Source organism: Adiantum capillus-veneris, chromosome 26 (assembly GCF_014529385.1).
Source record: "Adiantum capillus-veneris isolate H3 chromosome 26, ASM1452938v2, whole genome shotgun sequence".
NCBI lineage: Eukaryota > Viridiplantae > Streptophyta > Polypodiopsida > Polypodiales > Pteridaceae > Adiantum > Adiantum capillus-veneris.
The window spans coordinates 93,486,708-93,501,376 of record NC_140956.1 but is presented as its reverse complement, the minus strand read 5'-3'; the positions used below and the strand labels follow the sequence as shown (position 1 = coordinate 93,501,376).

General features: G+C 45.5%; 1 protein-coding gene across 6 annotated transcripts in view; it reads left to right on the top strand.

The window, feature by feature from the left end:
- Positions 1 to 93: 93 nt before the first annotated feature.
- LOC147423825 (DExH-box ATP-dependent RNA helicase DExH7, chloroplastic-like) overlaps positions 94 to 14,669 on the top strand; it is a 172,288-nt gene continuing 157,712 nt past the window's right edge. For 2 of the 6 annotated variants that reach the window (XM_086501808.1, XM_086501809.1), the window contains exon 1: positions 94 to 521. In XM_086501808.1, coding sequence (XP_086357934.1) covers positions 216 to 521 — 306 coding nt within the window. In that variant the 5' untranslated portion in view covers positions 94 to 215. The remainder of the gene's footprint in view (positions 522 to 14,669) is intronic. The other 4 variants (XM_086501806.1, XM_086501805.1, XR_015186624.1 and 1 more) reach the window with 3 other exon arrangements.

Genomic DNA, 14,669 nt, shown 5'->3' with positions numbered 1-14,669 from the left:
TAGACTACAACCCACAATCTCCCGACCGTTAGATCCCACCCTCCCATGCCCCCGTCACTTAGGTAGTCACGAATGGGTCCCCCAGACAGAATTTCGGTTTCGAGGAATTTTCTGAACGTCCTCCAAATATGAAGTCTCTCTCTAGCCTCCTCCCGACGTCGGAGCGCTAATTGATGTTCATGCACTACTAGCAGCCTGGAGGCGAAGAAGACGTGATGGGTCCAAAGAAGAGGGGCGATGCAAGAAGCAGGAAGGGAACTTCCAGCAGCAGCAGCGCTAGTCGTCCTGCGAAGAGTGTGGCACAGGTACAGCTCTCGGCTGAGAACCAACATCGCTTGCGCCGCCTACTTCAAAACACCAACAATCTCAATGCCAGCAGCAGTGCAAGGGAGTCCATTGCCTTAAAGGAGCCTCTGGAGAAGCAGCAGGCAGCCAAACGTCTGAGAAACATCTACGAAAAGCTTGTCTCGGAAGGCTTTTCAACATCACAGATTGAGCTTGGCCTTTCGTCGTTGCCTCCGGTACCTTTCTGTTCTCTCTCTTTCTGCATATATTATATTGTGCACCATTTACACATCTCAAATGCTTTAAAGTGTGTTTAAACTCACCTGTTGAAAATGTAAGGGGATGATCATAGAAACCAAGAGCTACACTTTTTGATTATAGGATTAACGACGTGGATCCTTAAATTGCTGAAGTAGGCTTTCTGTGCATTGACTTGGCTAATGCTTAAATAAAGATCTAGGTATGTGGAAAGGTTTTAGGGGTGCCCACTCTAACAACAAGACATCTGCAGCAGAGGAAGGCACTGCCTTGAGAGAGAGAGAGAGAGAGAGAGAGAGAGAGAGAGAGAGAGAGAGAGAGAACCTTGCTCCAAACTGCCACTCGGCATACAATATAGAAACCTATTTTACACGGGCTCAAAAAACCTCAGCAACAACACTCCCTTTCTCTTGAAAGGTGGTGCCAATCAAAGCAAGGGACCAAAACATAAACACCAGCATGTAGGTTGAGCTAAAAATGGTGCAAACTGGCCATACAAGAAGTTTACCCTATAACATACAACCAGGAACAGCCACACAACAGCTTAATCTGCCCCTTTGTTTTCACCTTCTCTTCCATTTTCAGGCATTGTATGAGGGGCAGATTATAGGACGTGAGACTGTTTTGTGGCCATGCCCAGCTATATGTTATAAAGGTATACTTCTTGTATGGCCAGTTTGCGGCATTACGAGCTCAACCCTATGTGTTGGTGTTCATGTTTAGGCCCCCTGCTTATACTGCTAGGGTGGGCGTCCCTTTTTTTTTTGCCTCCTATTCCATTTTCATGAGGCTGGCCAGCTTTGCATTTGTCCCCCTCCCCCCGCCCCCGGTTCTTTTTTTTTGGGTAACACTTATATTACTGGTGGGAAACATCAGGATGAGGGAAAATCCGTAAAGAAAATAATGTATTGAGTAGAATGCTGCACTTAAACCATAAAGAAGAGGGTCGAGGCAGCAACAACTAAAAGCAGTCATACTACTTTAGGGTCTCAAACATCACCTGAATGGTGAATGAGAAGTGTAACGACTATCGAGGAGACATCGGAAAGAAGTGGATCTCTTCGAGGTTGAAGGAACAAAACGTCATTCCGTAAAATCCAAATAAACCACAAAGCCCAATAAGGAACCCAAGTGATGAAAATGGTAGCATGTATAGAAGGGTAAGATGGCACACCAAACAATAAGAAGCACTGCCCAACTCGTAGAGAAGGAAATGTGCCAGAAAGGCAACCGAAATGTGCAAAAGCAATGTTTGAGAAGGAACAAACCAAAATAAATGGGCCCAAGTCTTCTCCACATGTCAACAACATGGACAATGAGCATCTGAATTTTTGTGTTTGGCAAGCATAACACCTAGTAGAAGCACTCCAAAAAGGAGAAAAAAATGTCTCTCAAGAGGAAGATGAGTACGTAGTGCGTACTCAAAGTTCCTTTTATTGCATGAGAGAACTGTGCAATAGACTAGAGAGAGGAGATACTGTGAGTGAAGGTTCTGTTGAGAGAGAGAGAGAGAGAGAGAGAGAGAGAGAGAGAGAGAGAGAGAGAGAGAGAGAGAGAGGACTTAACACCGGATGGGGTCCCAAACCCCCCTCCAAGGGCCCCTCTCTATCGCTAGAGAGGTATTTTCTTCTTGAATGTCTATGTGCCCAACCATGCTGAGTTTTGGTAACATATTGTGGAGTCTTTGCCTCATGTAGAGCAATGGTGCACTGGGGGGGACTTCAACATGCTTGAGGACCCTTTGGATAGGATTGTGGCCAGAGGTATTATTGTGCCAGACATGGCATAGTGGGTCACCATGCAAGTTCAGGATAGACTTGTTGTCACGTGACACATCCAACCCTATGTGTCCGTGGACAAGCTACAGCATGACAAGGGTTCAGTTCAGTCCAGTCAGTTTAGCTTAGGAAGTGTTCTTGCACTTTTGTGAGTCTGTTCGCAGACTATGCATGCCCAGGCACTTAGAGTAGATGCATATCCTCTAGTTGCACACAACATGATCATCAACATTACCATCAGAATCCATTAGGAGCATTTTCCAGTGCACAGAACCTATTTTCCCTATTTTTGACATTTTTCACTTATTATTTTAAGTGACTTTTGTTGGGAATTGGGTAGGGCAATTTTGCTAAAGTAATATATAAGCAAACCTAGCGCTAGGCTAATTTGGTAGAAGAGGAGAAAGTGCACCAGGCAATTCACTTGCAGCAGGCTACTCTCTCCCCCTCTCCAGCAAGAACCAACCCCATTCACCTGGTGTTTCCCAGCAACATAGACAACGTTTTTCAGGCTGCTGTCCCAGCGATTTCAGCCCCATTAGCAACGTTGCAGCCAGCTGAACAACGTTTTTGCAGCAGCGCTTCAGCACCATCGGGACAACGTTTTTGCAGCAACGCTTCAGCACCACCAGGCCAGCATTTCCAGCAGCAATTCAGCGAACAAAACAACAGCAGGATCAGCGTTTTTCCCAAGCAATTACAGTCAGCCAATCAACGTTTCTGTCAACAACCAATTAGCATTTTTGGAAATAGCAAGGAGTCTAGCGTTTTCAGCCTTCAAGGCCACAGCAGTAGATAGAGGTCGTCGTCATCGTCACCGTCGTCTTCGAAGCATTCAGTTTCCCGCATTAGCATCACTTAGCTTCGCATCTACACTTGTGTACCAGATTTGTGCAATCAATAGCGTAGACCTCTCTCGCCATTGAGAGAGGGGTCCTTGGAGGAGGGTTTTACAACTTTCCGGTGTCGTATTCTCTTCTCTCTCTATCTCTCAGTCTCAGCACCTTCATTCACAATGTTCATCCACTTTGTTTGTGATCACTTGCACTCTCTCATTAAAGAACGGAAGGCTCTCCCTTCCCTAAGTAAAAGGAACCTTGAGCACAGTTCGGAGCACTCATCTTGAGCAAAGTTCAACATTCATTCCGCTGCACCTTACATTGGTATCAGAGCTTTGGCAGTGTTCTGTATAACTCAAGGAAAGAACCACATAATTTTTTTTTGCTTGTTGCGGTCGCACGTAACCCAAGTCCTCTTGGGCGTGTCGATTCCTAATCGTGTTTTTGAAGAGTGACAGGAAACCCAAGAAAGAAGGGCTTGTCCAACCTCCCCTTGTGCCTCTTTTCACTCATTGAGAGCGGACCATGGACTTAGCTACTGGCCAATGGACGTGAGGTGGGAAAAAGCAACCTTGGAGTGAGCGCAAGGCCGCCAAGGGGTGCGCCCGCGGAAGTGTAGAACTAGGGTGAAGAGAAGATCCTTCTCTAACACAGATTGCAAGTGAAAGAAGAACCTGTATAACTCAAGGAAAGAACCACATACTTTTTTTTTGCTTGTTGCAGTCGCACGTAACCCAAGTCCTCTTGGGCGTGTCGATTCCTAATCATGTTTTTTAAGAGTGACAGGAAACCCAAGAAAGAAGGGCTTGTCCAGCCTCCCCTTGTGCGTCTTTTCACTCATTGAGAGCGGACCGTGGACTTAGCTGCCGGCCAATCGACGTGAGGTGGGAAAAAGCAACCTTGGTGTGAGCGCAAGGCCGCCAAGGGGTGCGCCCGCGGAAGTGCAGAACTAGGGTGAAGAGAAGATCCTTCTCTAACATAGATTGCAAGTGAAGGAAGAACCTGTATAACTCAAGGAAAGAACCACATAATTTTTTTTTGCTTGTTGTGGTCGCACATAACCCAAGTCCTCTTGGGCGTGTCGATTCCTAATCGTGTTTTTGAAGAGTGACAAGAAACCCAAGAAAGAAGGGCTTGTCTAGCCTCCCCTTGTGCCTCTTTTCACTCATTGAGAGCGGACAGTGGACTTAGCGGCCGGCCAATCGACGTGAGGTGGGAAAAAGCAACCTTGGTGTGAGCGCAAGGCCGCCAAGGGGTGCGTCCACGGAAAAGAGCAGAACTAGGGTGAAGAGAAGATCCTTCTCTAACGCAGTTTGCAAGTGAAAGAAGAATCTCTATAACCCAAGAACCTCAAGACCCTCAAGAACCCAAGACCCACAAGAACCCAAGTACCTTGTGAACTTAAGAACCCAAGACTTCATGTGTATGGTCATCATCTGAAGCGGAATGGATACTTCGCATGGAGGTGGTGAGCATGGGAGTAGTGAAGAAGAGTTTTTCCCACCAGGAGGTTTTCCTGACCCTCCTCCTTCGCCATCCACGCCACGAGTTGTACCGAATCCTATGGAGGCTTTGGTCAAATCGATGATGGAAATGATGGCACAACAAGAAGCGAATCGTGTTGTCTTGGAGCGCGAGTGCGCTTGGACACCGAAGAAAGACAGGCAGAGCGTGCAACATAGAGTGAACGAAGCATGCAAGAGTTTGTATCGACATGTTCTTGCCTCGAAGACCGAGCCAGCCAAAGATGTTGGTAGTTCATCAAGTGGCGCAAGCCGAGATTCGGACTCCAACAACCCAGTCACAGAGAAGTTGACTTTCAATAAGTATGATGGTAAGATGGATGATAGTGTTATTCATTCTTGATTGCATCAAATTAATGCTTATTTTGCGACAACTAAGAAGACAGTCAATAGCAAGGTTTTGACGGCAGCCATATACCTTGCCAGTGATGCCATTAATTGGTACCACGCATGGCAAGAGGCACAGTTAGCCGCGCACCTAGAGGAAGCCGAGGATGGCGCGTCCCTTTCTTTCAATTGGGCCGACTTCAAAGACAAGCTCAAGGCGCAGTTTACGCCACCTTAGTACCTCGTACGATTGAAGGACGATTGGCGCTCTCTCAAACAAAATGGTATGCCAGTTATGTCTCTCTAATCGTGTTTTGCAGCTCGGCACTCAATTACGCAAATCGGATGCAGAGCGCAAGGAGGCATTCCTTTATGGATTGGACGAGTATATCAAGGTTGACGTGGAGGTACTTATCCAATCGATCTCAACCAGGTGGTAGCGATTGCTCAAGCAACCTCTCAGACTTCTCAGAACCCGCAGAATGGTAAGAATGGTAATTCTTCTAGCCCATCTTCCTCTAATCCTTCGGAAAAGAACTCTAACAACGAATCTAAGGGTAAAGCTAAAGCACCTGCAAAACCGAAGCTAACCCCGAATGAAAAAGCTGCACAAGGAATTGTAGTAGGGTATATAACGGCTGAAGAACAAGTGATTTATGCTAAGGAAAGTAGATGTTATTAATGTCACGTCCAGGGTCACATTAAGAAGGCTTGTCTTAAGACAGCCCCACCTAAAGAACCAAAGGCACTCACAACAACTAGAAGCACTTTAATGAACCAAGCTGAATCTTCTCATGTCTCTGACACACACATTGATGAGTCTCTCATGAAGTGTTATGGTCATGTAAAGGGTCAGCGTTTTATCATATTGTTTGATCCAGGCAGTGCCTCTCTTGTTGAGAGAGCCCGCCTAGAGGTTAGTCAGAAATCTCCTCTCGATGTTTCTGGCTTCGCTCCCGGTACGGACTCTCTCATCACGAAAGAGTGCCTTGATGTGTTGTTTACAGTTCAACAAGCTGCTTTCCGTAGGAAATTTCTCGTGTCTCCTCTTTCAGGATGTGATATGCTTTTGGGCATTAGATGGTTTCGTGAGCATAACCCTCTCATTGATTGGGAGGCAAACACTCTCACATTAAATGCCAAGACTGACTCCCCTATCATCATTTGTGCTGAGGAGGGTCTGCATTCTTTGTCTCTCATTTCTCATGTGGAGGTAAAGCGTGAATTACGACGAGGAGCACAAGCGGCATTCATCTATGCTGCTCCAATTGCATTTAGGCTCCAGACAAGTATTCCGATTTGTTTACCAAGTTTAAGCATCTCTTTTTGCAGGATGATCTTCCACCCCGTCTCCCACCCGAGAGGCCGGAGGACCATCGCATTAAGCTTATGGAGGGGGCACAGCCGATCAGTAAGGCTCCTTACCGTTTGAACAAGACACAAGAAGGAGAATTAGAGAAGCAACTCACGGAGTTGGTGGCCAGAGGATTCATACGTCCTAGTGTAAGTCCTTCTGTTGCTCCTATTTTGTTTGTCCAAAAGAAAGATGGTTCGTCTCGTTTGTGTGTTGATTACAGGGCATTGAACAAGATGACCGTTAAGAACAAGTTTCCGATGCCTCGCATTGAGTATATCCTTGATAGGCTCTGTCAAGGCTAGGGACTTGCTACGCGCCGTGTGCGAGCCACAAAGGCTCCTAGCACACAGTCATACAACAGACAAGCTCACAAGGAAGAACGGTGTGTCACTCACCTTCCTGCGTAGTTGCGAATGAAGGATTCCCGCGCCGCGAAGAAGAGGGAGACGCCGCTACGCCGCGCTCAACCGCCTCGCCGCCGTCGTGCTGCCGCAACGCTTGATCGCACACACACTCACACTCTCTCTCATACGCACACACACAAGGAGATGGTGAAGGAGAAGGTGGAGATGGAGCAAGAGCAGCTTCTATTGCACAATGAGAGAATGACTCAATTTTAGGTTTAATTGGCTTTTATGTGAGCTCACCCCATTCACACTTGGGCGCCCATGCTTAGCCAACTAACCCTAGCATGTTCGTGTTAGAGTGCGCCTCTCATCGGCGATCACTCTACCTTTCCCTATTGGACCGACAAGCCCGGTGCCTGACTCTACTTAAATAAATAATACGATTACGGTGTCCGTCGTAGGCGATAGGGTGTCCGTGAGCCACGAGGGTTAACAGGCTCAATGGGGCAAAGGTTTTCAGCAAGGTCGATTTTAAGAGTGGATACTATCAGGTACGGGTATTCAAAGGCGACATCTTCAAGACCGCGAGGGCAATGGGAGTATGTTGTTCTGCCTTTTGGATTGACAGGTGTCGTGGGTACATTTAATCGTCTCATGGTAGGCTATTTCTCATTTTTTCTGCATCGTGGGAACAACATGAAAAGGATGTCGAAAGGGTACTAACCCGTTTGGATGAATGTCAGTTGTACATTGCAGCTAAGAAGTCTGAATTTTTTCTTACTGAAGTAACTTATTTGGGTTATATCATTTCTGCAGAAGGTGTCAAGCTAGATCCCTCGAAGGTGGAACATGTACGTAATTGGGATTTGTTTAAAACTGCATATGATGTGCATTCTTTTCTTGGTTATATCAAGCATATAGTTCGCACATAGAGAATTTTGCACGCATTGCCGCATCTATGAGTGATGTTTTGAAAGGAATTAAGACTCGCCGTCAGTGCGTAGACTTGCCCGAAGTAGCCATTGAGGCTTTCGCAGCTCTCAAGGTTGCGGTGACAGAAGCACCATGTCTTATCCTTGCCTCTTGGGATGACCCCTTTGAGGTATGGACGGATGCGAGCAATGTCGCCCATAAGCGCCGTGCTTCAGCAACATGGTCGTCCTGTAGCTTTCCTTAGCCGGAAGCTCAATAGTGCAGAAAAGAATTATTCAGTTTATAATAAAGAACTTTTGTCTGTCATTCACTCTCTTAAGCATTGGAAGCATTTTCTGTATGGTAGAGAGTTTACAGTTTGCACAGATCATCAAGCCCTCAAGTGGCTCCAGTCTATGCCTAGTGCACATTGGAGTGATCGCCAAGCACGGTGGTCACAATTTTTTGAGCAATTTGGAGGTTTGATTGAGTATGTACCTGGAAAAGCTAACCCTGTTGCATATGCGTTGAATCGCAAAGGACAGATCTTGGCTTGAGTCAAGATCCACAGTTTCTATTCACGGTGTGTCTTTCGACAGCATGAAGAACCAGTCTGCGAATTCCAAGTTTGGTAAGCAATGGTTGCATGCTCTTGCTTCCCAAGGGCCAAGCAACTATCTCATTCGTGATGGTTTGTTGTATTTTCGTCAACGTTTATGTGTGTTGCCCTCTCTCAGGCGAATCATATTGCATGTTGCACATGATTCTGTCACGGGTGGACAGAGGGGAATGAACACCACTTTGGAAAAAATAGAAAGATTCTTTTATTGGCCTAAAATGCGAAAGAATGTGTTTTGTTATGTCACACAGTGCACTATATGTCAAAAGGTAAAAGCTTCTCGGGGTAAGCAGCAAGGCCTCTTGCTTCCGATTTCTATTCCCGATGGACCTTTTCAAGATATTTCCATGGATTTTGTGACTAACCTTCCACCTAGTTTGCATTCAAGGAACACTCAATGTCTGACAATTGTTGATCGTTTCAGTAAGTTTTGCATGTTGATTCCTTGTAAGGCCATAGTCATTGCACAAGATGTGGCACGGTTGTTCATAAAGCATTGGTAGCCCCTCTGTGGTTTGCCAAAATCGATTGTTTCAGATAGGGACGTTAAGTTCACGTCCAATTTTTGGTGCACTCTTTGAAAATTTTGGCACTAAGTTGAACTTTTCATCGGCTTTTCATCCACAATTAGATGGCCAGACAAAGATTTACAGTCAGTTAGCTTTTGATGTTTTAAAGTCATATGTGCATGATCAGCTCTTGCAGTGGGAGCTCTATCTTCCATTGGTCCAGGCTATTTTGAATGACTCTTTTTCCTTTGCCATTGGTCGAACTCCGTATGAGGTAGCTTTTGGCCGTCCGTTCCAGTCACTTTTGACTCGCTCGGTCAGTCAAATGCCTGATGTCAATGCTGAAAGTCAGTCATTGGATGAGATTTTTGAGAGTGTGAAGCTTCGGCTAAGCAAGGCTCAAGAATCTTATTCACAGCAGGCTAATAAGCATCGTCAGGCTGTTTCGAACAAGGAAGGGGATTCGGTGTATTTAAGAATCATGAAGCAATGTCTTAAGCAAGTTGGAAAGAAGTGTCCCAAGTTGTCTTTTAGGATGTATGGTCCATTTCCAGTCATTAAAAAGATAAATGAGGTTTCAATGAAATTGCAGTTGCCTAACTCATGGTCAATGCATAACTTTTTCTATGTTTCTTGGTTGAAAGTGTTTCAAGGAACAGCTCCAAAGGACATTTCGGAAGAAGAAGAACGGGAGATCATCGATGAAGCTGAAGTCATGGAGCCGGAGCAAGTGTTGTTGCATCGATTTCGACATGGTTCGAAGAAGCAAGTAAGACTACTTTTTGAAGTTCAAAGATCGCGGAACCCACGAAGCAGTGTGGGTAGATGAAGAGTTTTTCAAAGATTACCCAGAGTTGTTGGCAGACTACAAGGAAGCCATGCAGCTCGGTACCAGTACCTCACTTTAAAAAGGAGGGGATATCACGTGACACATCCAACTCTATGTGTCCGTGGACAAGCTACAGCATGACAAGGGTTCAGTTCAGTCCAGTTAGTCTAGCTTAGGAAGTGTTCTGGCATTTTTGTGAGTCTGTTCGCAGACCGTGCATGCCCAGGCACTTAGAGTAGATGCATATCCTCTGGTTGCACACAGCATGATCATCAGCATTACCATCAGAATCCATCAGGAGCTTTTTCCAGTGCACAGAACCTATTTTCCCTATTTTTGACATTTTTCACTTATTATTTTAAGTGACTTTTGTTGGGAACTGGGTAGGGCAATTTTGCTAAAGTAATATATAAGAAAACCTAGCGCTAGGCTAATTTGGTAGAAGAGGAGAAAGTGCACCAGGCAATTCACTTGCAGCAGGCTACTCTCTCCGCCTCTCCAGCAAGAACCAACCCCATCCACCTGGCGTTTCCCAGCAACATAGACAACGTTTTTCAGGTTGCTGTCCCAACGATTTCAGCCCCATTAGCAGCATTTTTGCAGCAGCGTTACAGCCAGTAGGACAACGTTTTTGCAACAGCGCTTCAGCACCATCAGGACAACGTTTTTGCAGCAACGCTTCAGCACCACCAGGCCAGCGTTTCCAACAGCAATTCAGTGAACAAAACAGAAGCAGGATCAGCATTTTTTCCAAGCAATTACAGTCAGCCAATCAGTGTTTCTGTCAACAGTCAATTAGCGTTTTTGGAAATAGCAAGGAGTCAAGCATTTTCAGCCTTCAAGGCCACAACAACAGATAGAGGTCGTCGTCATCGTTACCGTAGTCTTCGAAGCATTCAGTTTCCCGCATTAGCATCACTTAGCTTCGCATCTACACTTGTACCAGATTTGTGCAATCAATAGCGTAGACCTCTCTCGGCATCGAGAGAGGGGCCCTTGGAGGAGGGTTTTACAACTTTCCGGTCTCTTCTCTCTCTATCTCTTAGTCTCAGCACCTTCATTCACAGTGTTCATCCACTTTGTTTGTGATCACTTGCACGCTCTCATTAAAGAACGGAGGGCTCTCCCTTCCCTAAGTAAAAGGAACCTTGAGCACAATTCGGAGCACTCATCTTTAGCAAAGTTTAACATTCATTCCGCTGCACCTTACACTTGTGGGCTTCTTGAACATCTATGCGCCCAACCATGCGAGTGTATGGGCTGAGTTTTGGCCACATATTGTGGAGTCTTTGCCTCATGTAGACCAGTAGTGCATGGGGTGGGGGGGGGGGGGGGGGGAGAGGGGGACTTTAACATGCTTGAGGACCTTTCGGATAGGATACACGGGGCCGAGTTGGCTGCTTGGGAGCTATGTATGACTTTGAGGATTTCGGATGTACAAAACAACGAGGTTGAGTTGGCTGCTTGGGAGCGCCTATGTATGACTTTGAGGATTTCGGATGTACAAAACAACGAATAAATTGAGTTTGTTGAATAACCAATTTGACATCATTAACTTCTTGAGAGATGGAAGCGTCCATGCCTTCATATGGGGGGGGGGGGGGGGGGGGGGGAGGGGGACTTCAACATGCTTGAGGACCTTTCGGATAGGATACACGGGGCCGAGTTGGGATCTTGGGAGCTATGTATGACTTTGAGGATTTCGGATGTACAAAACAACGAGGTTGAGTTGGCTGCTTGGGAGCGCCTATGTATGACTTTGAGGATTTTGGATGTACAAAACAACGAATAAATTGAGTTTGTTGAATAACCAATTTGACATCATTAACTTCTTGAGAGATCGAAGCGTCCATGCCTTCATAAAACCCGTGCCCTGAAAGGGTGGGGATAGAAGAAGCCTGAAGACGTGCACGTTTCACAAGAGATTCACTGATGACATCATGAGAACTTTCAGAATCAAATAACACAACAACCCTTTGACCATTCACATGTCCATAACATTTTATGAGTTCATCCTCGTCAAAAGTCCCCTCCTGCTTAGCTTCTTGCTCTACCACACTCATAGCATTCTCTTGAGGGGTAGAGTGAGAAGTTGACGCAGTAGAGTTTTCCTTTTTAGATTCTTTCTTAGGACATTCTTTTTCATGTGACCTATGACTGAATAATGTAACTCTCGATCTGTTGCTTAAAGGTGATCTTTTTGAAAGAAGAGGCCGGTAGAAAAGTATCTCAAAATTGCTTGTAGTAAATGTCTAAAGTATCTTTCTTGGTCATCCGAAGATGATTCCAAGCGGTGATCACATCATGTTCGTACTCTTGAGTGAGCCAGGAAGAGGTAAAAAGTCGCTTGAACTGTAGCCACTTCGTTGGTGCTTCCTTTCGTAACAGTAGGGTGGACCACCATGCTTGCGCGTTTCCCTTCAGATAAGATGCTGCCCTCCTGACCTTGGAGTGATCTGAATAGCATTCTCTAGAGTAAGCTATGTCGAACTGTTGGATGAAAGCGAGGACCTAATGAGTATCTCGAAAACCCGAAAAAGTATCAAACTTTAGGGCTTGTCCACCCTCCTTGAAATCTTTGGTCTTCTTGCCCTTATCCTCGAGAAAGTCATATTGGTTAGCTTTGTAGAGTAAACCATCTGCTAATCGGAGTCTTAACTCTCAGAGGCGGATGAGTCCTTCGAATTGTCTGAATACTTCAGAGATCTTTGGTGGGATCTGCTCTTCTTAGCCTTCTTCTTGTTCTTGCTGTGTCTTTGAGTCCTTCGCTTCCTGCTCTTTCTGTCCTCATCACTGGAGTCAGAGGAGAAAGAACTGTTGGAACTATCAGAAGAGGACGAGGATGAACTGGAAACACCCTCAAAGTGTACACGCTTCTTTGACTTTCGTGCATTTGCAAAAGTAGACTTGTGACCCAAGTAGCCAAGATAGTCTCCCGCTCGACCGTGTCTCCTCGGCTACTTCTTGGTCTTCAAGAGTCGGCTGACTCGCCTTTCTACTGCTTCGTCAAATTCATCCTCCGAATACACCCGCGGAATAGGTGTTTTCTTCAAAGTTGGCTTCAGAGGTGAATTGATGGCCATACGCCATCGAGAATGCATTTCGTCGATCGGGTGCTTGGTCAAAAATTTCGGTATCTAGGATCTTTTGAGTAGTGGAGCATTTGCCGTGCACAGGCTTCACCCTACTGTTGACGTTGCATCTCTATTTGTTCATACTCCGTGGGTAGAGGGGGTCTGTACTCCCCTTCCGAGTCGAGAGAAGGTGGTCGTCGTCCATTCGAGTCTTCGGTATTTTCACCCGAACCTGAGTTGTTAGGTGTATTAGTTTGGTCCTTGCGGGATTCGTCAACTGAATCCATGTGTGTGCGGTAGAAGGGATCGGATTCTCCGTAGAAGGAAAATCGACTGGGCTTTGATACCACTATAACAGACTTGGACACTTCAAGTTGAGAATTTGGCATGACACTTATGAGAGAAACTGAAAACCACTTAATAAACTTAAGTACAACTTAGAGAGAGAGGACACGACCGACGTAGTTCTGTGCCCAGAGGTATCGGCCCCAAAGTCTGGCGCCCCTTTCGGTATTTCTTTTTACATTAATTCTTGGCAAAGTACAATGTCCGAGGGTCCTCTCTCTACTCAGTGCTCCCAAGCCAATCTGAGGGAGAGGCCTTGGCAATTCTTATAAAGGCCTCAAGTGCAAAAGCAGTACATGAAAAGCTTCAAGTACTAAAAGCACTAGCCCCAAAAGCTCCAGCGCTAGCTGCCGTGAACAGCGCCGCAAATTGCGGAATTCCGTACGGTGCCACGTCAGCAGTCAACGGAATTTACGAGAGGTGCCGTACAGCGTGCCACTTCAGCAGTTTCTACGCCCCCATTGGTCCTTGCTACACACAACATCGTTTTACTCATCAAGTAGCCATCCCGTATGGAATACCCTGGAACTGTCTCCCCATTCTATATCCGAGTAAAAATGTCCGCAAAGTTAGGATCTGTGGTGTACTGGTCAACTATTGATAAATCGCGGAAATAGCCAAGACTAGGGGCTTTCGAGACAATGCATCTTCCACTAAATTTTTCTGTCCGTGATTATGAATAATTTGGAAGTGAAATTGTGACAAGATGTTAGCCCATCGCATCTGCTTTTCCGAAAGCTGCTTCTGTGACAAGTAGCAACATAGACTCTGATTATCTGTAAAAACTGCGAAATCGGCTTCAAGTAAATAGTGTTGCCACACTGTGTAAGAGCATGGATCACTGCCAATAGCTCTTTCTCATAGATCTGTGCTATAAATTATGGCCGTGAAAACATACTGCTTTCATAAGCGATTACATGGCCTTCTTGCATCAAGACCGCTCCCAGACTACGACCACAAGCATCACAAAAAACCTCGAATGGCTTTTGCAAATCTGGCAAAGCCAACACTCGTCCAATGGTCAATTTTTCCTTAAGTGTTTGGAAAGCAGTCACCTCTGTCGGCTGCTACGAGAAAGGGACTTCTTTCTGAGTCAATAAATGCGAAGGTGAAGCTATCTCTGCAAACTTTTGAATGAACCGCCGATAATAAGAGCACAAGTCCAAAAAACTTCGAACTTCATGAACATTCTTTAAGTAAGGCCAATCGCGAATGTCATGCATCATTTCAAAACAAAATTCATCATTTTTTATCTTGAATCGACGGATTCATTCCTGAGCTGCCGTTGCTCCCGATTGCTTTCAGATGCAAATTCCTTGCCATGTCACCCTCGATTTCACCTACAAAACAGGCAAAATTCAAGCAAATGGTTCACCTCGTTGCAAAGGAGTCGATGTCCGACTCCATGCTTCCAAATACTTTCATAAGCATGTTCCTTGCTCCTAGTAGTTATCTACACACAGATAACAAGAGCTTCCAAAAACATTAATTCCACACATACTAAAAATTTCTGCAAAAACCCTAATTTTCTAAAGTTGTTGGATATCTGATCTGTTTGCTTTGATGCGGAGAGCTTGTTGAGAGGATCAACTTTGCCTTCTGTCGCATATCTAAATTCTTAACCGTCGAAGAGATTTTTAAAAGTCTTTTGGCAAAATTTGTCGTAT